The sequence below is a fragment of the Sciurus vulgaris genome (assembly GCF_902686455.1).
Source record: "Sciurus vulgaris genome assembly, chromosome: 3".
In the NCBI taxonomy this organism is placed as follows: Eukaryota; Metazoa; Chordata; class Mammalia; order Rodentia; family Sciuridae; genus Sciurus; species Sciurus vulgaris.
The window spans coordinates 80,406,344-80,430,358 of NC_136463.1; the positions used below are offsets into that span (position 1 = coordinate 80,406,344).

Here is a 24,015-nt window from a genome sequence, read left to right on the forward strand (position 1 = left end):
TTTTCATTTTTGTGTCCCTCCTTTTAGCCAAACAGTAGGCTAAGTGCCAGAATGTAAAATCGTATAATATAGGGCATTTTTTCAAGTTGTTGCAGTGAAGAAAATGTGTATGTAATCATTTTTGTAACCCACGAAGAATTTGTTCTTGTAGGACACAGTAGAAAATGGAAGTATTTATTTTAATGAGTTTGTTAAAAAACCAGGTTATTTCTCCAAATGGAATCTTGCTGTTCCCAAGAACTTGCTAGATGGCGGTCACTTAGCTGAGGCCCCAACCTCCTGGGGGCCAAAAGAAACCATTTTTACAAGAGCCATTTTTACAACAGTCCCTGCTTTAAGGAAGAAATATCTGAGTGTGGGACAGGGCCCTTTCTATGGGAAGTGCAGAGAGAGGGACACTTTATAAAATTACTTATAGTCCAGATTTTAAATAAATACCATTGTTTGGGGGAGACCTTTAAAAGCTATTAGATGTGTTCAGAGGAAGAAGATAGAGAGATGAAGATACAGGGAAAGTTAAAAGGTGGATAAAGGATGAAATTGAAGTATTCAATTCATGGAATTCTAAACCAACAGAATTCAATTCATTGAATTGAAGTATTCAATTGATGGAATTCTAAACCGACAGAAGCAAATCTTAAATGCTGACATGCAGGATTAACTATATTATACTATAGTTTTGCTAGTAAAAAAAATGATCTAATTCTTGCTGAGAGAAAGCAGCCTATGATGTCCATGATTCCAGCCAGCTACATTGCATCTTCTTTTTCTATCCTCACTTCTTCATAGGAATTGTCCTTAAAGTATCATCCACCCACCCACAGATCCATCCATTCATCCATTTATCCATCCATTCATTCATCCATCCATCCATCTATCCATCCATCCAATCATTCAATATTTACTGAGTACTTGCTGTGAGCCAGAGATACAGAAAATCAGATAAGGCCCCCTGACTTTTGTTCACAAGACTTAAGGGAATGGATGCAGGGTGGTGCTCCACCTCCTTGCCCCTACAGCAATTCTGTGTATCAAACTTGAAGTATGTCTCAAATCTCCTGGTAAAATCTTCACAACAAGGATAATATTAACAATATCAATAAAATCCAAAAGAGGCTGAGTTTAAAGACCATATTGATATTCGAAGATATGATCATCCATATTTTTCTCTAAGATAATGTTAAAAGCAATAAGAGTTAAAGCATAAGCATAATACATTTCATAAGAATTATACCATAAAGGGATATTAGATAGTTTTGAACATTGATGAAATTTCTGTTACCTGTTACCTCTAGATTGCTGATTCAGAAGCAGAATGTGAGGATAAAGAAGGAAATTTGTTATCATCAGAAGGCTCTTGTCCAGTGAGTTTGGAGGTCTCAGTTTAGTTAATATTTGTTAGCTGTCTGTGAGCGAAGCCAGGAATCCCACAGCCAGAGCCACCTGGCTTTTTTCCTGAGCTGTCTCACTGGAGACCCCTGGTGGTGAACAGTTGCTGCACTAGAAACGAGGAGGTGTGTGATTGGTGGGTTGTCCCAGTAGAGCAAGGCTCACTGAAGAGGTAGGGAAACATGGTGCTACTAATCTCTCTGAAATTGGTTCACAGATATTCACCTTAGATAACAGTAATATTTACACAGCTGCACAAGAATTACAAGAACTGTCATTATCATTTATTATAATATTTTATTCATAATATCTGAAATTGGCATACATCAAAATAGCTGGTTAAAATGAAAAGCAATAGCTACACTATAGGGAATGGATTTTTTTTTCCATCTTATACTATTTGTTGAATATACTCGATAATGAGCAAGAATAGTATAGAATTAGGACAATTAAGAGTGCTTTCTCTCTCTTTCTCTCTCTGTCTCTCAAAAAAAAAAAAAAAAAGCCTCCAGGATTAAACTTCAAAAAATTCATTTCTCTTTGTACTGACTTTTGTAGGCTTGTATTGAGGGAGGAGCAAGTATTTTATCAGTTTGTAGCTTTTTCAGGATTTTTAAAGACATTGCATGAAAATGATTTTCACTATGACTAACATGGAATTTGTTTTGTTGCATGGCCTGTTTTGCGGTGGAATTCACAACAGAGAGTAAGTGTCAGTCCTTTTTCCTTTATCAGTTTTCCACAATGCATTTGCCTTTGCAATATGAGCAGTTGTTAAGAGCGTTAACATAAATGACAAGAGTTTGGGCAAAACTAGCATGGGCCTTTTTAATACTTTCTACTCTTGAGAAAAATCATGAATTAAATGTGAAATGTTTGGTTTTCATTTGTGTCCAGGTTTTCAGTATGTTCTTGGAGACTCTTGTGGATTTTATAATAATTCATAAGGATGACTTGCAAGACTGGCTTTTTGTTCTTCTCACACAATTACTTAAGAAAATGGGAGCAGATTTGCTTGGATCTGTGCAAGCAAAAGTTCAGAAGGCTCTAGATGTCACAAGGTGAGTGTCAAGGGTCTCAGCCATGTTGTTACAAGTCTCGTCCATGATTTCTTGGCATTGTCTGTTACTCGTGGTCTTTGTCACCACTCAAATCTCCTCTCTCTTGTTCAGTTCTCATATTCTCTTACTGACTTTTGTTGACATGCCCAACAATCCAGGAGATAAAATACCCATGTCTTCCTTGAGTTGGCATTGTATTTTGTGAATTCCTCAGGTATTTGTAAAAATCAATGTAAAATTTTGAGACTTGATTATCTTTCCTGTATAAAATATTTAAAGAGAATGTTTAGAATAGTACTTCATGTCTTTCTGAAGTTCTTAGTATTTTTAATACCAGTTTCTTTTAAGTCACACTGGAAATTTATCAATAATGTATGATGTAGAGATGCTGTGCTGTTGGTTCAGATATTGTCTTTAAATTGTCCAGTTCCTTGGCTTAGAGATTGATAAACTGTTGTAAGTCTTCTAGCTGTCATGAGAAAAGAGAAGCCTCAAGGCTTAGAAAAATTTAAAAACTACATTCAGAAGTCCCTTCTCTGTTGTCTGTGACATTGTAGGTCTTCAGTGTACAAGAATTAGAATTATGTGATCTCAGAAGACATTTTGCAGTAATCATTGTCATCTGATAGAAAATGGAGAGGAATGAATCTTTTTGTTTTTGCACAGGGTTGGGGGATACCAGGGATTGAACTCAGGGGCACTCAACCTCTGAGCCATATCCCCAGGCCTATATTTTGTATTTTTATTTAGAGACAGGGTCTCACCGAGTTGCTTTACTGCCTTGCTTTTGCTGAGACTGGCTCTGAACTTGTGAACCTCCTGCCTCAGCCTCTTAAGCCTCTGGATCACAGGCATTCACTACCACACCTGGTTAATGAATCTTTTAATAAGAACAGATGAGCACCTGTATTCCCAGTGATTTGGGAGGCCGAGGCAGGAGGATCACAGATTCAAGGCCAGCTTAGTGAGACCTTGTCTAAAAATAAAAAATAATACATAAAAAAAAGAATTGGTGTGTAGCTTAGTGATAAAGTGTCACTGAGTTCAATTCCCAATGCCAAAATAAAAATGAATCAATGAATAAATGAATGGACAGACAGAACTGGGCATGGTGATGCATGCCTGTAATCCCAGTGACTTAGGAAGCTGAGGCAGGAGGATCTCAAGTTCAGGACCAGCCTCAGCAGTTCTGTGAGACCTACAGGAACTTAGTGAGAACCCATCTCAAAAAATAAAAAGGACTAAAGGTGTAGCTCAGTGGTAAAGCACCAAGAAAATAAATAAATTACTCCTGGATCACTCAGAAAATTATCATCAGAGCAGTAACTTTTATAAGACCAAATAATAATATTAATTATAATAATCATTATTTTTGCATCAGGGATTAAACCCAGGGGTGCTTTATCACTGAGCTACATTCCCAGCACCTTTGCACCTTTTTTCTTGAGACACTGTCTCATTCAGTTTTTGAGGGTCTCACTAAGTTGCTATGGCTGACCTTGACCTTGTGATCTTCCTCTCTCAGCCTCCCAGGTCACTGGGACTATAGACATGTGCCACCACATCCAACTTATAAGACCCAGTTATTATTTATATACTGGAATAAGAGAAATTTTGAAACAAAGAACCTTAAAGATGATGTTCATATTATCAGTGTGAAGCAGACTCCCTTGACTTGCCCAGGGTCACACTTGGTTTTAGAGGCCATCTGGGAATTAGAATCCAGGATTTTTGATCATTGCCCTTCTCTCTGCTATTACTCCAGGCTGCTCTGTAGGCTGTGTCCTCCCCTCCTGTGTGGGTTGGGGGTAGTGCTGGTACCTTTATTTCCTGTTCAGTTCATTCCACTAATAGTAGCACATATCCTTGCCCCCATCCATGCAGGCAGTACGGGACTCTGGCTGCCTTGCACATATTTGTCCCTCCGCACTCTGATGCCAGGGGTTTTCATTTGGCCCCTGACCCTGTCAACCTTATAATTTGTACTGCTATAAAATACCTTTCTTCAAATAGACTTTCTTTCGATTTCCAGTAAACTCAAAAGTAACATACTGTATTTGGAATAAGGATTTCAAACTACACTCTCCCTTTGGATGATTAAGTTTAATGAAATTAGGAGCATTACAATGGATTTATAAAGGTGTGGCCAGAAATTGATTAGGGGGTAGACCGATATAGTTGGTAGAAATGAGTGATGAGGAGAGGAAGGGAGTTACTGATAGGCTGTGGGATATGGGACCAGTGGGACCAGAGTTTCCAAAAAAAAAAAAAAAAAAAAAAAATTCAGAAATACAGATTTGGGAAACACATTTGGAGATCTTTTTTATGACTCTAAAGGTCAAACAAAATGTGTGAGCCAGATCTGATCTTTGGGGTCACTTAATTTAGGTGGATTTATGAAGGACAAGACCCATTTCAGATTTTTAGGAATAATGGACATGTTAACCATTTTGTCTTATTGTCCCAGATGTGGGACACCTATAAAAACTTATATTGAACAACAAATATACCACATATGATAATTCTGAAATAATATTTGGATATTTGTTACATTTGCAGAATTGAAAATTTAGGACTTAATGGATTAAGATTATACTCCTAAAGGTTGCTGCTTAATCTTCATGTTTAAAATAGCTACCCAAAGTAACTTTAGTATGTGTTTGGGTCATCTTTCCTTTTTATAATTTTCTACATAAGTATGTGTTAATTTAGGATTTGTATAAAATGAAAAGTACTATTTCAAAAAAATGAATAGGCTATAATTGATAGTAATCTGCAAACTAAACTTTGGTAATTAAGGAATACAGTTTTGTTCTCTTTCTAATTTTTGTGGCTGCCCTGTTCCCTAAAAAAAAAATCTAATCTCAGTAGATTTGTTCTATGTCCCTAGGGTATTTTTGTGATTCCCTTCTTTGTTTCAGCTGCTGAGCTGTACATCTGTTGAAGTTCACCTGGAACCAGCCAGTGGTTATTTGGAGGGACTTTCAGTGGTGGCTCAGAGGTGCTCCACAGGTTCTAGACCTGAGCTAATCTGCCTCAGTTTCCTTTCTGTGGCTGTGCTAACAACTGGGTACATTTCCTGGTTAAACACACCAGTTACCGAAGAATATTCTCCATTCACCCACTTCATGCAAAAGCAGGGAGCAGCATTCTGTGTGCCATGTGTTGACCCAGCCACTTAAATTGGGTGTAATGAAGTGCACTTTGTTTCCAGAAGCAGTCCTTGAAACTTTCAGGGTACAAATAGATATGCAAGGAAAGGATGTATTAGGTCAGGTTTGCTTTCTGTTGGTAATTATAATACTGAAAATGGTGGCACCTAATATGCACCACTTTGTAAAACTTTATATTTTTCTTATATTATTTCTTTTAATTTTCATAACAGTTCTGTGATACTAGCTATTATTTGCTTCAAATTTTTGCAGATTTGAACCTATGTTCTTACTCATTTTACTATACTTCAGTAGACTAGGAAAGTTTTCTAAAAGCTTCCAAAAAAAGAAATGTAACCACTCAGCCTCAGTTGTAATAAGGACTTGCCAATTGCATTATCTTTCCTGTTAATGTAGAAGTTACATCATCATTATCCACAATCCACATAGGGCTCGATTAGGCAATTTTAAACTGGTACTAATAATTGCCACATTTTAAGGGAGAGAGCATTGACTTTCTCTAGCTAGGAGCCCCTAAGGATCACTTGTTTGGCTCAGAGATGCACAACTGTGAGAAATGGGTTCATTCACAGGCAAGAAATGGAACAAGAAAAGGGGCTCCATGGGCCCCAGGCTTCTGTGTGTGAGTTGCAGCTGGGTGGGGAATTTTCTGTTGCTGAGTTTTGAACAGGTGTTCTTCTATGGTGGTCATACAAAATGGGATCATAGGCAGTTACCAGGACAAAGAGAACACACACTTGGCTTAAGCCAGGTCACCTGGGAGAAGCCTAGTCAGGATGTAAAAATAAGATCTGGAAATCAAAAGGTTTCTCATGTAAGCATTATTCAGAAAGGTAGCTGGAGTGAAGGAGCAGGGTAGATCCTGAAAAGGGCAGGTGGAATCTTCCTTACTGCCTTGTTTGCTGTTGTGCCTTTTATAGAGCTACTCAAAGTAACTTTAGTATATGTTTTGGAAGATTTTCCTTTTCTTAAATTTCCTATATAAACATGTACTTAGTATGTGCAAAATGAAAAGTACTATTTCAAAAATGTGAATAGGCATTTATATATATTAATTTGTAACAGTAAGTTTTTGTTATGTAGTTTGACATTTCTTTTTGCAATTTCTTTAAAAGCAAGCAATTCTCTTTTCTTTAAATCTAGGGACTCCTTTCCATTTGATCAACAGTTTAACATTTTGATGAGATTTATTGTGGATCAAACTCAGACTCCAAACCTCAAGGTCTGTATCTATTCGTCATTACAGTTCAACCCCTGGAACTCAAAGTTGCTTAAAATTTACTTTCTTAATACACAACTCATATTTAGCTGTTAGGAAATCTGTGAGCATTCTTCTTCTACTCTATGGACATGTTTCCATTTCTCTTGGTTTGGTGCCTAGTAAAGGAATTGCTGGTTCATTGAGTAGGCATGTTCAACTGTTTTAGAAACTGCTAAAATAATTCTACCATATTACATCTCTACCAACATTGCGTGAGAGTTCCAGTTATTCCATATCCTAACCAACATTTATTATTAGTCTTTTTACAATTACTATTTAAAGTAGAAAATTAAGACATTCTGATGTGTCGAGATTAGCGTCTTGCTGGAATGTTTCTTTAATGTTATTCTCTAAGATGTGGAAAATCATCTTACTGGTGACAAGACTAAATTTTCTTGTTATACAAGGGAGGGAAGATGTGTGTAGTCATGTTGTCATCTGTTCTTGGATCAACTTGTCTTGAGGTTATATGATGGGCCTAATAAATAAAAACCCTCTTGACAAGTTGATGGAAAAGTTAAAGCAGAACATAGCTTGCCTTGTAGGACATGACCTGGAAAGTGTGAAAAACTAACTACAAAGTTGAGCCTGCCTTCTCATTTGGTGGCAGAGCTGCCCTATAAGTTTCTGGCAGCACATATGAGGATTAGGTTATCATTTCATGTGGAAATACAAGTCTAGGACAAAGGAAGGGAGTTTCCCCTCAATGATATTTACTTTTCTCTGACCACCACTTAAGAATTCTATTTAAAGATTGGTTGAGTATACTTAATACTTATAATTATTTGGTCTTTCAGGTCAAAGTTGCAATCCTGAAATACATTGAGTCTCTGGCCAGACAGATGGATCCAACAGATTTTATAAACTCTAGTGAGACAAGACTTGCTGTTTCTAGAATCATAACCTGGACAACAGAACCAAAGAGTTCAGACGTGAGAAAGGTATGACCAAGAGAGCTAAAGTGTGATTACCGACTGTTCTGAGGTGTGTATTGGGAACCATAAATTCATTTAGAAATGTGCAAACCACCCACCTACCCACACACGAGCACTCTTTTTCTTTGAAAAGCAAGACTTAGGGATGCCTCTTTTCTTTCCTGTTATGTCCATTTCCAGTTTTTGACTACCAAAAGGAAAATATGATAGGTTCATGGTTTCTCAGGTATTCATTTTTATTATTTTGTGGTATGAAAGCACTAGTGCTTTAGTGTCTTTTTCAAGGACTCTATACAGTTTGTGACTTGTGCTTTGAAGATGGAATTACAGATCTGAGGTTAGCAGGCTGTGGGGTACCTCATAGTAAAGTGTAGTTGGAAAGTTTGATAAGATAGAACAGATTCTTGACTTTAAGAAGAGCAAATAAACATCTAATTATATGCACATTTGGGACCCACTATCTGTGATTTGGAAAATGGAGTGGGGTGGGGATAGAATTCAGATTTTTGAAACACCTGATATCAGCCCATTGTTTTGTTGTTGTCATTTCAGTAACTCAAGGGAAATATTTGCTACATGCTTCTGAGATAACATTGAGAGGCATGTAACATAGTAGAGCAAAGGCTACTAGCCCTTCTCCTATTAAGTAATCTGCTTCACAGACTGTTTCGAGGATTACTTAATACATGGGAAGCATTTAATCAGTCCCTGATACACTGTGGGCATACAGCAAGTGTGAGTTACTGTTGGGGTTGTTATTGCTATTGTCCTCATTCTCTTCTTGTCAGTGATGTTTCCAAAGCTTGGATTTCACACGTGGTTGTCACTGACTTTTCCTTTATATAAAAGCTTTGCCTTTTGTACCTTTTAAAGCCCAGATTTCTCAGTTCCGCCTTCAGAACAAAAGTACTCAAAATGTGGTTATTTGTGTGTGCTCACAGGCCTTGCATTTTTTTCCTGTGTACTCTGCTCCTTCCACAGCCATCTCCACCAGTAGCCCTTTAGCCTTGGAGCAGGATGGAAAATGTGGACTGCCTGAGAAAGGTGATCCTAAGCAATGCTGAGCAAGACTGGTGCATTTCCTAGTGCAGGGGACACTGAACTTTCTGATGGAGTTCAAAAGGAAAAACCAAGGAATTATCTAAAAAATTTCTTGTGAAGGATCATGGTCCATTTAACTCTCACATCTGTTACTTAGCAGTAAACTAACTTGCTCATTATCAGCGGAATAAAGGAACATCTTTTTAAAGCACGCATTCAAATTTTTATCTAATATGAACTAATATCTTACATTCATGATCCTTTTGTAAAATATCTTAACATTTATTAAAAAAAAATTTTCCTTGACAGCATTTAACTAATGTACCAGTTGGGTGGATAGATGATTTTATTTACTTAAAAAAAATCAGAAGAAGATATCTGTTATAATTTTAAAAATCACAGAATCAAAAATAAAAAGCTTAAAAAATATTAAGTTGCCAAGGCTGGAGATATAGCAAGTTTATCTAGCATGCACAAGCCCTAAAGTTCAATCCCTGTAACCTAAAAAAAATAAATAAATAAGTTGCTAGCTTTCTCTCTTTAGTTATGACACATATGTATGTATATTAGTCAGCTTTTCATCACTATAATAAAATACCTAATACAAGTGATTTATGAAGAAGAGGCGTATTTCGCTATGGTTTTCGAGATTCAAGGGCATGATGCTGGCCCTGGTGAGGCCCCTCTTTTGGCTGTATCACATCATGGCAGGGGCACGTTTGAAGAACTTAAATCACAAAACAGGAAGACAGAGACTAGGAACCCACAGTCCTTCCAAGAGCATGCCCCAGTAACCTAAGGACCTCCCACTAGGCCCGACTCCTTAAAAGTTCACCACCTCTTATTAGTACCACTCTAGGGAACAAATCTTCAGTTACTGTGGACTCTTGAAAGATACTCAAACCACAATTAAATCATAGCCCTATGGGTCAGTGTGATGAGAATGTGCTTTTATTGTGAATCTTTCCTGTAAGTATTTCCTACATGGACCTAAATGTGTTTTAGATTTGCCTATTGCCATAATTAGGGCCTCTTTGGGAGCAACTAATCTTGAGCCTAATGTCTACTTTCCATGGAAATTCTCATTAGAAAATCTAAACTAGAATTTATTCTTTTCTAATCAGGATATTGTAGGAACTTCCTTCCTTGAATTATTTAGCCTAGGGCTCTAAAAACTACAGCTTATTTTAATGCTAACATAGATAAACTATGACTAGGAAATTAGATTTATAGCAAGAGATGACATGGTCCATTTACTGTTTGAATGATCTACAATTTATTTTCAGTTATTTTGCAGTACTTGCTGTCATTTCACAAAGCTTTGTCTCCATTGGTGTGCTACTTCCACTGCATTCTTGCTTCTCCCCATCCCATTGTGAGGGCTACTTCCTTTCCTTTAGATCTAGCTTAAAGCTAGTTTCTGGTTCTGGTATTGTAGTTCTGATCTTCAGAGAAATTTGACAAGTTTTAGATCAATAGTTCTCAGTCCCAGCTGCAAATCAAAATCACCCTAGATTTCTGGTCTCTACTCCTAGGCAATTTGATTTAATCGTTATAGGGTAGAATCTTTACATAGTGTTTTTTCTGATTCAGGGCCACTCTATTCTTGATTTTTTAATGCAGAATTGAGGCCCATTATTTTAAACCATTGCCCTGGATTTGAATTTGAAGACATACAGACTGCCAATGTAGTCTTGACCTGATCACTACAGATTCTCTTACTGCTCAGTCTAGTGCCCCAGTATCTTCAGGAGTAGGCCTGGTCTCATTGTTCTTTAGGGCCTTCCCCACTTCTCTGTGTTGTCTCTAAACTCAGTCTAGTGTTTGGGGGCCCTTGGTTTTATGTCTGTTGTCAACTCAATGCATGCTGCATTGATCAGTGTTAAAGGCTTGATCCACAGCCTGTGGCACTTATTGAGAGATGGTGGAACTTTAGGAGGTGGGATCTTGTAGGAGGAAGTTAGGTCAACAGGGATTGTCCTTGGAGGAGATATTGGGACCCTGGCCACTTCCTTTCTTTCTCTGCTCTCCCATTACAAACCCCAAAACAAGCAAGCCAAGAAATCATAGACTGAAACCTCTGAAACTGTGAGCCAAAATAAACCTTTCATTGTTATAAGTTGTTTATCTCAGGTATTTTGTCATAGTGATGCAAAGCTGACTAACACAATAGACTTCTAATAAAACAATATTCAGCAAATTAATATAAATATCCACAGAGAAATGATCTCATTTCAAATGACATTTTTAAGCCATAATTTTAAAACTATAGTCTCTTCTTCAGGCTTCTACCTTAGTTTTCTATTGCCTAACAACTTACCATAAAACCTAGCTACTTGAGACCACATACGTTTATGACCTCTCAGTTTCTGTGGGTCAGCAGTCTTGCATGTATTCTCTGGGTCCTCTGCTCAGAGTCTCACCAGGCTGAATCTTTCATCTCATCTGTAGCTCTGTTCTTGGCAAAGCGCAGTTCCTCACAGGTATAAGACTGAGGAGCCTGTTTTCTTGCTGTCAAATGGGCTATTCTCAACTTGTAGAATGCTGCCCACAAGAACATTTGCTGCTTCAAAATCAGGAAACTATTTGAAGACATCATGTCTAGAAACTTCCCAAGCTTGATAAAAACATGAATCTCTCTATTTAAGCAGTTCCAACTCTAAGTAAGAATTAAGGGAGAGGGAGAAAAAAAGGATTCACACCTGGAAACTTTAGATCAAACTGTTGAAAGCTGAAGGGAGAATCCTGAGAGCAGTAAGAAGAGAATGACATCATGCCCAAGGCATCCTCACTAAGATTAACAACTGATTTTTCATCAGAGACCCTGGGGGACAGAAGGCAGTAGGATAACATTCAAAATGCTGAGAGAAAAACTGCCAACCATGAATTTGATAGTCAGCAAAACTCATCTTTATAAGTTAAGGAAAAATTTTAAAAGCCAGTGGAAGAATCTCTCCAGCCTCTTCAGGGCTCACCAGAACAGATCAGGTCCACCCAGAATATTCTCCCCTTTGATTAACTCAAAGTCAACTTATTAGGGGCCCTATTATATCTGCAAAATCCCTTCTGCCACAGTCCCCATAGGAGAGGGGATTATGTAGGTGTATATGTGAGTTCCATCTTCACATTGCCTACCAAGGCTTTGGTGTCTCTTTCAGTGGGTTGACAGTAGTCTTCCATAATGATTTGGTAATTCCTAGCCCTCAGATATTTCCTTGAAATATATGGGAAATGGAGAAATGGCAAAGAAACCTAGGAAGCATAAAGGTGCTGTTGACTAGAGCAGGAAAAGTATACAAATGACCTTAATGGTGAAATTTCTAAATGACTTTAAAAAAAAAAAAAATCTCTTGGGTAGCATAATCTGATCAAAAAGCTAAGGGTTTTTATCATCAATAAGGTTTCAGTCTCAATTACAGCTCTCTCAAGTCTCCTTTTGAAACCTCTGAATTTCCACATCATCATGTGACACGAGAGTATTCCTACTTCCAAGAAGGGTTAGAATTGTTGAGTAAAGAACCTAGGAAATGATTGAGGGTCTCAGATTCTTACTATTCCCAACTTTTGATTTTATGTACCTCGGTGATTTCTTATAAGAAGCCAGATGCTTTTTCAGCTAACAACCAGCTTGGTTAAGCACTCGCTGTGTCTCTCTGATCCCTTCCCCCTTTCCTGTTTGCCAGTCCCCGCTTCAGCGTAGTCGAGTAGGGGAGGATTTCCCTGCTAGGTCAGCATCCACCTGCTCTGGGCCTGGAGAAGGAAACTTGGAAGAAAATTGTAAACAGGTAGACTGAAAACCGTGTACTAATTTCAAACAACACACTTCATTGTTTGTGTTTTAGATTATTAATACCAGTTACCCCTGTGAAGACACTGGAAAGATTTGAAGAACCAAAAATTAATACAATACTGTGTGAGCGTGTGTGTGCACTTGTCTCATTGTTGGTGTTGGGATGTTGTATGATTAACCACCTTCCCAAGCAGAATAGTCATGTTGGTATAGACTGCCACTATACCATATTTTAGTGAAATTGTGAAAAGGAGAGATTCAAAATGAGAACGGTCTAAAGTTTTCAAAATACCTTATCTCTGGTGATTTATGAGCAATTTTAATGATAGCCTCCAAAGCCAGCAATAAAGAGATGTTGAATAAATTAGAAAACTCTGCTTTTCTTTCCAAATTTTAACTTTCCACAAATTAATATCAACTCTGAAGCATTTGCTAAAGCTTCACTTATGTCCTGTCTGCTAGGAAGGATTTTTTTCTGCATGCAGTAAGGTATACAGCATTCAAGGAAGTTGGCAGCCCTGGGAGACCAGATCATTGAGATTTGAAGAACCTTTTATCCCAGCTCCTTCCCAAATCCCACGATAAGGGTGTGAATGAGAATCCTTTCCTCTTAAGGTGCCATTTGACCCTTAAAATTGCCCCAGAGTTGTCCATTAGAGAAAGTCAGCTGCACTCTGAAGCTTTTTGTTTGGCCCTAACATTAGGCCTCTGTGGAGGCAGCAGTGCTCAGGTGCACACGGGGCGAGGTGCACTCCAGCTGGCGTCACCACTGAACATGAGCCGCTTCCCAGGCTCTTCCGTTGATGCATCTCTCCCAGGAGCTCCACGTGTGGACTTATTCTTTTAAGAAGATCATATTGTTGGTATGATAGGTAGAACCCACTTTTCTTCCGTGCTCAGTTCTTATATTTTGACTTTTCGCTAACTTAGAGGGTAATAGATAAAATATTTTAGAACATTGCAGTCTTACTCTTTGTATAGCTTTGTTGTAAAATGTTTTTTAAAGAACATGATTAAATGATACTTGCCATTTCTGGAGTTTGGATCTCATTAGGAAAAGATCTTACTTTGAAAGCAACTTTAAGCCAGTGACTTTTGAAAGCTATATAAAACATTTGTATTTACATTTTGAAAAATAAGCTGTATTCATCTATACATCCAAGGCATGCACACACATCTGTCCAACTACATATAATTTCAGAATTCCCTGTTTCTATTTGATTTCTTATTAAAATTCAACATTAGGATTATTGAAAACAGGCTGGTTGGTGGATCAGAAATTAAGTCTGTTGTGCATCTTTTTTTTTTTTTTTTTTTTTGAGTCAGGGTTCTCACTAAGTTGCTTAGCGCTTCACTTAGTTGCTGAGGCTGGCCTCCAACTTGTGATGTTCCTGTCTCAGCCCCCTGAGTCACTGGGATTGCAGGCATGCATCATCATGTCCAGCTACTGTGCACTTTCTTTACCCACATAGATAAATGTGCTCATGTTAAGTAGCCATGAATTTACATAATTTCTAGGCCTGCTGCTTTGCAGCCCTCCTATTCCTGAAAGATCCTACTTATTTTTATAATTCACTTCATGAAAGACATCAAGTTAGTTAGTGGCATTAGGTAACCTATCATTTTGGGAAGAAATGTAGTCTCTTAAAGACAGTGGCATATTTCACATTAAAAATATACTATTTAAGAATGCATTTGTACATTTTGTAGTTTGCAAATGCCATTTTCAGTCCTCAAAATCTTAAGTGCCTATCCTTTCTTATTAAATCGTCAATGTGGATGTTTTTCCCTGCTAAAATTCCAGTCCCTGCATTCTTTCTCCTTGTAGTGTAGTTTTTCCTGCATGTTTTTTTCCCCTAACATCTAATGAAATGTTTTAAATACATAGGTTACTTTGCATGATATGTAAAATATGTTCTGTTATACAAAGGTGCAAATCATGTTAACAGTACATTAAGTTGGTTGTGAAATAGATTCCTTCATGAATGATGTAAATATACTAGTAATGAAATGCAGAAAAATGTATTTTAGTACAACCAATAATATTCTTTTTTACCTGTGTCACAAAAGTACACTGGCCACTTGTGTGTGATTTAATTTGGGTAGAAAGGCTATTAGTGACTATATTTGGAGATCAAGAGAAAAGATAGTATGCTTTTTACCCAATGCTTTGCTTTAATGAATGCTTTTGTGAAATGTCAAAAAAGTAATTTTTTATTCTATTATTCTACTGATACTTTTTAATTTGTGCCTTTGAAATTTTTTCTCCGTTCTCCAGGCACAAAAGTAATATTGTCCTAACTGGACTTAGAATTAATTTTAACATTGTAAAAGGATTGAGGTATTTTTTGTATTTCTTTTTCCCAGAGGAATTAGCAAGCACATTTTTATGTAATATTCCAGGTCATGGAAAAAAATACTCCAAATAACTGCAATTCTAAAAATTACAGTCTTGAGAAGACTTTATGCTTTTAATAAAAATGAAGAAAAAAGTTTGATTATATTCACAGAAACAATTTTTCATAATGTTGTTCCTTCCTCTCAACTTACAAATTAATAAGAAATGCCAATTGGTATTTGCTAAAATTTTCTTCTGGCATGGCTTTTGTAAATCAAAACCCTTGTAAATTGATTTCTCCTTGGCTATTTTTTCTTTTCTTTTCTTTTCTTTTTGTATACTAGGGATGGAACCCAGGGCCCAGGGGTGCTTTACCACTGAGCTACATTTCCCAGTCTTCTTAATTTTGAGACAGGATCTTGCTTAATTGCTAAGGCTAGTCTTGAACTTGTGGTCCTCCTGCCTCAGCTTCCCAAGTGATAGGGATTACAGGTATGCACCACCATGCCCAGCTCAGGCATTGCTTTTTAAACTCATATTGCCTGCCACTAAATCAGTACTGCAGAGAGCACATTCCTTGCTGGAAAGACTGATCTCACTTGGCTACTCTTATATCAGCTAATTGCTTCCCCACCTGCTGCCATCAGGTCCTGCAGTAGTCCTGCAATGTGTTTTCTCCATTAATAAAAAAAGTAAAACACTTTCCAGAAAGCAGAAGAGCAGGTTTTTACTTAATACTATCCTGTGCCCTATGTTTACTTTCCAAAATCATCTTGGTTCATAAGCATAAAAATTGGAGTTTTTCAGATATATTTAAACTCTCTTTTTTATTGCTTACTATTGCTTAGTCAAGAGGAATGGGGTTGAAGGAAGGAAGTTTCTTAGGAGAACCCATCAGCCATTTATCTAAAAATTTATTCTTTCTAGTCTGCCCTGGGAGCCCTGTCCAGGTCTGACTTCTTAGAGGAGGAACAATCTTAAGCTTTTAAAAATTTTATTGTTTTATTTACCAGCGTTCTGTACAGTTGGATGCAGTGACACCTGCCTGTAATCCCCATACTCAGGAGGCTGAGGCAGGATGATTGCAAGTTCAAGACCAGCCTCAGCAACTTGGTGAGGTCCTAAAAACTTAGCAAAACCCTGTCTCAAAAAAGGGGCTGGGAATGTGGCTCAGTTGTTAAGCACCTCTGGGTTCAATCTCCAGTACCAAAAACAAACAAACAAAACAACTTTAATTAGCATTTTGATGGAAATTAACTCTGGATTCCTCTTCTAGGCAGCACAGATTGTGCTCATCTCTCTGTTTGAATTGAATACTCCGGAATTTACCATGTTACTTGGTGCCTTGCCAAAAACATTCCAGGATGGTGCCACCAAACTCCTGCATAACCACCTCAAGAACTCCAGTAACACCAGTGTGGTAAGTGCTGGTTGAAGTTGGTGCCCTTATGCTGATCATGTCCTCCGTGTGTCCCATATCCAGTACTCACTCCGATAGGATAGCCAGCTTCCTTGTTCTCTGCTTGTAGACTAGATACTCTTCAAGGCAGGATCATGTCTGATCCTGGCTTATTTCTGGTGAATGAATGACCCTGGACTGATAATGGCCTTCTACTCAGGGTAGTTTGTTTGATCAGATAAATTTTTACTAGATCATAGTTACTTATTCTTTGAGTCCCTCTTACCTTTTAACACTAAAAGAGGAAAAAAAAAAAAAAAAAGTCATGCCTTTTACTCTAGCACCGCTGATCTCAGGCATTCAGCTCCTGGAATGCCTGTATCCAGTTTGGATTTATATGCACTCAAAATGGGCCTTGTGATTCTGGGGGAGGGAGTTTTTGTGGCAGATTTTACAGATTTACACATAAGTTTAAAAGCCCAGGGAAGAGTGGGGTTGTATTCTATAGAAAGACCTTGGATAACTTGTGCCTACTCTGTCTTCACACCAGGGATCTCCAAGCAATACAATTGGCCGGACGCCCTCCCGACACCCCAGCAGCAGGACCAGCCCCCTGACCTCACCTACCAACTGTTCCCATGGGGGTCTATCTCCAAGGTAAACTTACTTCCACAAAAATGAAGAAACAAAAGGACCCCAATGTCTGTGCAGCCTGTTTCTAGATTTTTAGACTAAACTTACTGTCAAAAACGAGTATTGGGAATCAGAAGACCATGGTTTCTTAGTCTTGCTCCTCTTGTACCTGGAATCTGGACAAAGGGATAACATTCAGCTTTGGGCTGAATGTTCTCAGTGGTTCTTCTAGCTCCAAATGCTCCCTAATACTTACAGATTTTTTTTTTTTTTTTCTTTTTTGCACTGGGGGCTTAAGCTAGGGGCTCTTTACCACTGAGCTGCATCCCCAAACCACCTCCACTCCCATTTTTTTTGGTTTTCTTTTTTGTTTTTTTCTGGTGGAAGGAGAGAGGTCTCACAAAAGTTGCTGGGGCTGGCCCTGAACTTGAAATCCTCTTGTCCCAGCTTCCAAGCTATTGTGATTATAGGCATGTGTCATCACTCCCCGTTTAGCACTTATAAATTTTAAAAACTAGACTTTTCTAGTACTATTTTGCATAGAATCCACGAAGAAGTTTATTACCTGTTCTCCAAGTGATAGGAGAACCTGAAGGTGTTTACTTAGTCATCAGACCCACTATAGTCAGTCCTTAGCAAGTCTGGGCTACTTTTTCCAACCATTTGGCCATTCCAATCATAGTTGCTCTCCTCTTTGAAGCAAAGTGCTAGGCTGGAGGATTGTGATTTAAAATCTGATAACTAAATTGGATCAGCATGGTCAGGCATAGTGGCACACACCTATCATCGTAGTGACTTGGGAGGCTGAGGCAGGAGGGTTGCAAGTTTGATGACAGCCTCAGCAACTTAGAGAGACCCTGTCAAAACAAAACAAAACAAGACAAAACAACAAAACTGGGATGTGGCTCAGTGGGAAAGTGCTTCTGGGTTCAGTTCCCATTACTAAAAAAAAAGAAAGAAATTGGATCAGCATATTCAGACTCCTTGTTGGGACCATGCAACAGTGGCCTTATAGAATCTGGGACAGTGACTTCAAAGGAGACAGTGCTTTGCCTTGGGATCTTTAGGTAACCCTTCTCCAACTGACCAGAGCCTTTACAAGTCGATTTAGTGGCTTTAGTGACTCCCTCCCATGACTAGGCTCCACATGTCTGAATTTTTCTGGACCAGCAAGGTTCACACATGCTGTGCCTTTATCTCTAAGAAGTCCAGCTCTTTGGGCTCACTGACAATAAGAACCAAGAGGATTTTGTCCTGAAGATTACCAACACCAAGATCTTAAAATGAAACTGAAGTACTACCATTTTCCCTTTAGTGTTTACCCCTTTACTAGGAAGATATCAAAGCATAAGTGCTTTTAATTTTAGATTGTTAAATGATCCAGTCTCACAAACTCCTTCCTTAAACTACTGAACCTCTTCAGTTTCTCAGTTACCCTGTAATATTTTGGAGTGTATCAAATTTGCATTTTACTCTTGGTGAAATGCAGTGTTTTATAAGATCCCTATAACACCTTGCTGTTTCTACTGCCTTATATGTATCCCTCCAAATGTCTCCATTCCACAAGTATAACAAAGTCTAATGTACTAATCTCCAAGTCTGGTCTGTGCTGTCATGATTCCCAGCAGGCTGTTCAACAGTTGAGGCCAGAAACTTATGAATAGATTTTTCCCAGGTGAGAATGGGGTTCACCAACTTTTTTTTTTTAATGCTAACATCTGTATCCAAATTATATAGTTTGTCTTAAGTAACTAGGATTCAATGTTAATGATACAATTTTATGAGAAACTTGAATTCTCTGTAAATTGTTGCCTTCATCTAGATGTGATACTTCTGCAACATTAATTGCAAAATCTGCTCTTCCATAATATACATTTCATATATCTTTTAATGATTGCATTATTAGGTATCACCTTCTTCAGGTAATAAGCCAAAAGGTATAACTTAAACTAAGTATCTTATTTTTCCATATGCTAGTAGTCTATATAAAAAAATTGGTGGGGGCTGTTAGCGGAATCCCAAAGACCTAGCGAGAAATTAGTCTTCATGGATCTTCAAATCATTAACAATTTTAATTTACTTTTCCAGGTCACCATTCTTTCTTAATTGGCCTCATCTTAATTTTTACTGTTAGGATTACAGAACAATGGGAGAAATTAAGAGAATTATTTTCAGTATTAAAGGTTCAAGTTTGGCCTTCATATTTTCTTGTGGACAAATTCTTCCTTTTTTTAAAATATTTTTAATTGTAGATGGACACGATACCTTTATTTTGTTTATTTAGTTTTTTTATGTAGTGTCGGGGAGCAAACTTAGCGCCTCGCGTATTCTAAGCAAGCGCTCTACCACTGAGTCACAACCCCAGCCCCGACAAATTCTTCTTTCAGGAATCATTTACATACTTTCTTTCTTTAAAAGAAAAAAAAAATTACCTTCAATTTAGTGCTTAAATAACCAAATGACTGTAGTCAGCTTGAGCTCAATAGGAGAAATTATTTTTCTCACCGCAGGTGCTATCCTGCAGTGGGGGACACGCCTCATGTCCTTGTGGCACTAGAAGAAATACTCAAATAGGCTACGAACTGTCTAACAGAAAAAGAAATGGATTCTTATACTAAGAGGAGAATGGGGTATTTGCCACGTTCTGAGGAGGCAAGAAGCAATATCTACAGTACACAGTCCTGGCGATTTTTCTGAGCAGTGCTCTTGAAATAATCTGACCATACCATGTTAGGGTTTTTTTTTGTTTTTGTTTTTGTTTTAATCTTTATTTTTATTTTTGGTACTGACTCAGGGGCACTTAACCACTGAGCCACATCCCCAGCCCTATTTTGTATTTCATTTAGAGAACAGGGTCTCACTGAGTTGCTTAGTGCCTTGCTTTTGCTGAGGCTGGGTTTGAACTCAAGATCCTCCTGCCTCAGCCTCCCGAGCCACTGGGATTACAGACGTGCACTACCATGCCCAGCTAGGTTTTTATTCTTAAGGGGAAAAGTTATCACCAGTTATTTGTTTTTAGTTTAATTTTAGTGTCAAAATGAACTAGGATTTTTGGTTGTTTTTGTAGTTTTTTTGTCCAAAATTGTTATGCTTGGATCATGGTAATGATAAAGAACCTTTCCAAAATGGTGAATAAATCTAATCTGATAGTTTTTTTAAACATCACGGGTAGAGAAGTCATTTTTATCAGCCTAGTAGTATCAGAGATGCCGTCAATAACAGGTTAAACTTTTGTAAAACATCCCATTAATCTACTAATAACTACCTATTACTAACTAATTGTTGTCTATATTTAGTGAGGAGATTTATGAACTAATGTTTTTTATTATTAAACGCATAATTATATTTAAGCCCATTTTACGGGTGTGATTTTATGGCAAATGAAAAACAGTTGCATGGAACTTCAGAAATTACCTGAAGTCCATTCCCATCAAGAAAACAAAGCAAGTCCAGGTGTCTTGCTCCAGAGTGCTGCACATTCTTGGCAGATATATTGCAGAGCTGAGTCCCCTGGCAGTGGAATATAATTTTAGGTGGGTTTTACATTCCTCTGTCAGAGAATCAAAAGCATCCATAGAATCAAAACGGAGATTAGTGGGCAGCCTGTACCCCATACTTGAAGGTGGGCACGTCTGGTTGTTCCTTGTCCATCACAGAACCCCAGCTTGAGAGTGTCACCATATTCATCTAGTGCCCACCCCCCTGTGTGACTTGGAGGTCTTCAGGCACTCCCGTGCCACAGTGGCCTCTCATCTCCATACCTTATTTCCCTTACAAAATAGGGACCTTAACACAGCTTGGGGGAGACCAGCATACTGGGGCTCCTGTGCTGGCCAAGGCAGGGCTGCTCTATAGAAGCCTCACCTTGTACCATGGACTCCACCACATGTTCTCACCCCATTTCCCAGCCAGCCCAGCTCCCACTTCCCAGTCTTTCTCACTCTATCATTTAGCTTACAACCAGGCTTGGACCTTTCCATCATAAATTCTGCAAGCCTAGGTCAGCTAGTGAATACAAATACTGCATTTTAGTGAGAATTTTAATTTCATCTCAAGTGATATAAGCAGAGGAATCAGATTCCTCTGAGCAGCCAACTGAGGCTAAATGCTCCTGGTCCTCTAAGGTGCTGCTGTTCTTTCAGAAGAAAAAGATCACTCTGATTGGATCACAGCCTCAGAGCACTCTGTCTCATACCAGATTGCTCACTATCAGAATAGCATGGTCTCTGAGTCTCCCTAGTGTGGTCCCTCTGGTCCCATTTGAACTGAGATCCCATAATTCCTCCTTTGGTTCTTTCTAAATTAACTGGTGAGTTGTCCAAAACTGAACATTCATATTTTCTTGTGTGTTAAGTGTTTATAATGTCCTTCCCAACTCAGGCAGGCAGACACTCTCTCATAGGTTCGTATGCACACATGCACTCTCAGACCCACAGATGCACAAACTCACAGGCACACTTGGAATCTCACATGACTTTTAGGTGGTAAACACATCCTGTGGTTGGCAGAGAAAAAAATGAAGCAGTCTTATTGAGGACCACCTATAAAACAAAATGTGTTCTTTTTCTCTGTATGGTGAAGTGTTAATTTTGTTCCAGTTAAGTTTGATAGAACTTTTTTCAAGCAAAGAGGAGAGTGTAAGGCACTTAGAATGTAGCATCTTCCTCCTCCCCTGCCCTGTGTCTTCTGTGTTTCTCTCTCTGATTTTCCTCTTCTGATCACTGCAGTCGGTTGTGGGGTTGGAGTGCCGATGGGTTATCGAAGCACCCACCTCCCTTTTCTCAGCCCAACTCCATTCCCACCGCTCCCTCCCACAAGACTCTCAGGCGCTCTTACTCTCCCAGGTAACACCCTACCTGTTAAACTTGTCTGAGGTGTCACAATATTATTACATTTCCACGGTCGTCTCAGGTTTTTTGGATAGCCTCTCAGCTCCTCCAGTGTGGTCCCTGCCTTGGCTTAGCCTAACAGGAGTAGAGCCTTGGTGAGAAGTGTGAGCAGGTGTGTGACCTTGACCAAATCTCATGTACAAGGCTGCGCCATGTCTCAGGGACAGTGACAGTGACCCTTTCATCACCTGACTAGATTCATCACTGTCTGCTCTCATGAGCATTTTGGCCCAGTGCACTGCTCAGCCCCCAGAAGATGCTCAGGAAAGGTAGTTGAGAGTGGGAACAGTCTCCATAGCAGGTTTCTCAGGCATGAGAGGCATTCCACCAACGAGCAAAAAGACAGTGCTTCCCCATCAACCCTGCTGTGACGGCATGGACTGACTTCCCTTCTCATGTACTGTGTCACATGGAGATATTTTTGAGCACACAGATCCAGAAAGAAGTCCCAAGAGATGGCCTCACTATTACATCTCACTAAAGATACCCCCTTCTTGGCAGGAGAGCTATCAGTAATCTTGCAAACCCATCATCAGTGCTAAGTGACACTCCCTGACGCTGAGTGACACTCCTGTTGATTGTGGCAGTGTTAGGAGTCTAGAAGAAGGAAGTGTGCTTCTCTCAGATATTAAGGAAGATACCAGGTCTGCAGGACCAAGAAGGATATGTGTAATACTGCAGATGCCTGATTAGGGGCTTTTGGGTACAGAGATGACACAGTCCTTTTGCCAGAAGCCTATAGTTATATGAACAGAGCACCAGGCAGTCTGGCTGTCACTGTGCTATGGAAGAGAATAAGGACTCAAAAAAACACAACAACAACAAGAAAAATAGTCTGTTAGCTTTGAAATGCTTCACAGTTAGCTTTTGTGCAGAAGGTTTGCATTCCTGCCTTTATATCCTCAGCACAGCAAAACTGAACATAGTATGCAGGTTTACAGAATGCTTTATCATCTTTCTTTTGAAGCTCTCACAGGGCTGAAAGTAACTTGTAAAATGTTCAGAGAACCCTGTGGTGAATGTTTCTAGATAAGTGAGGTTAAGACAAACAGAAAACACTGCTATCTTTAATGTTAACAAAACGAGTCACTATTTTTTTTTTAAAGTTAACCTTGCCTCATAGTTTGGATCAGTTTATTGATAGTCTTCTAATATATTGCCCTGGATGCTAATCCTCAGCCCTAGCCAGCCAACAGGGCTGCCCTCAGAATCATCCCATTCCTAGAATCATCTTTCCCATCAGCACACAATAAGGTATGTTGATCTAACTCACTAGTGGATAACATTTTAAAGGGGAATCTGTCCCATCTCTTTGCTCTGTGCCAAAACCCTACTGATTTTATAACAGTGATTTTCCTACTCCATACCTAGTATCCTTAATGTACTAAATGACAAAGAAGAAAACCTCAGAAAGCAGCTTCCTCTCTCTGGTTTCTTCTTGGAGACTTGATCCTGAGCTCCTCCCCACACTCCTACAGGACAAGCCCAGAGCTATATTCAGCTGCAGTATTGGGTGACATGGCCTGACTTCAGATCAGTAACTATTGACATATTTAGTAACTCTTCCTAATCTGAAGAACCCCAAGGAAGCCCTTTGGGGTGAATCAGAGTGTTTACAGGTGATTAGGACCTGGCCTTTGACCTAAAGGACTTTGTGCTGGGATTGTCTAGGACCTGAAACAAGACACAGACCATGGTGTAGGCGGCAGATGGAGTTTGATCTAATGGAGTCTCTTCTCAGTAGTATTCTGGGCTCTCCTGCTGCTCCAGGAAGTGCTTATCAGGCCCATTCCCTGACAACATACTTCCTGGGAAAATCCTTCCTCCCTGTGAAGGGAGGGCTTCTAATATTGATTGCAAAAAGCCAAGTCAAACCAAATCGTAGAACAGCAAAGAAAGTAACTATTCCCTGGTTGGAAAGCAGTTACGTCTCTCACCTGGAGCTCACCATTTTAGCTTCATACCAAGGAGATACTTCAAAGCTCAAGCTAGTGATCCTAAAGGAGTCCCGTTTGGAGTTGGTTTATTCATTAAAAGTGAGAAGGAGGAACACTAACTGGCAGAATCTTTTATTTTCTTACCTTTAAAAGAGGCTGTTGTAATGGT

The 24,015-nt window shown here is 38.8% G+C and overlaps 1 protein-coding gene across 17 annotated transcripts in view; it reads left to right on the plus strand.

Annotated features, from left to right (window-relative positions):
- Positions 1-24,015, plus strand: part of CLASP1 (cytoplasmic linker associated protein 1) — a 268,066-nt gene that overhangs the window by 207,371 nt on the left and 36,680 nt on the right. For 9 of the 17 annotated variants that reach the window (XM_079132151.1, XM_079132141.1, XM_079132152.1 and 6 more), the window contains 6 exons: positions 2,287-2,450; positions 6,767-6,845; positions 7,682-7,825; positions 12,544-12,645; positions 16,265-16,408; positions 16,938-17,044. In XM_079132151.1, coding sequence (XP_078988277.1) covers positions 2,287-2,450; positions 6,767-6,845; positions 7,682-7,825; positions 12,544-12,645; positions 16,265-16,408; positions 16,938-17,044 — 740 coding nt within the window. Of the gene's footprint in view, positions 1-2,286; positions 2,451-6,766; positions 6,846-7,681; positions 7,826-12,543; positions 12,646-16,264; positions 16,409-16,937; positions 17,045-21,747; positions 21,865-24,015 lie in introns of all 17 variants that reach the window. The other 8 variants (XM_079132154.1, XM_079132143.1, XM_079132146.1 and 5 more) reach the window with 2 other exon arrangements.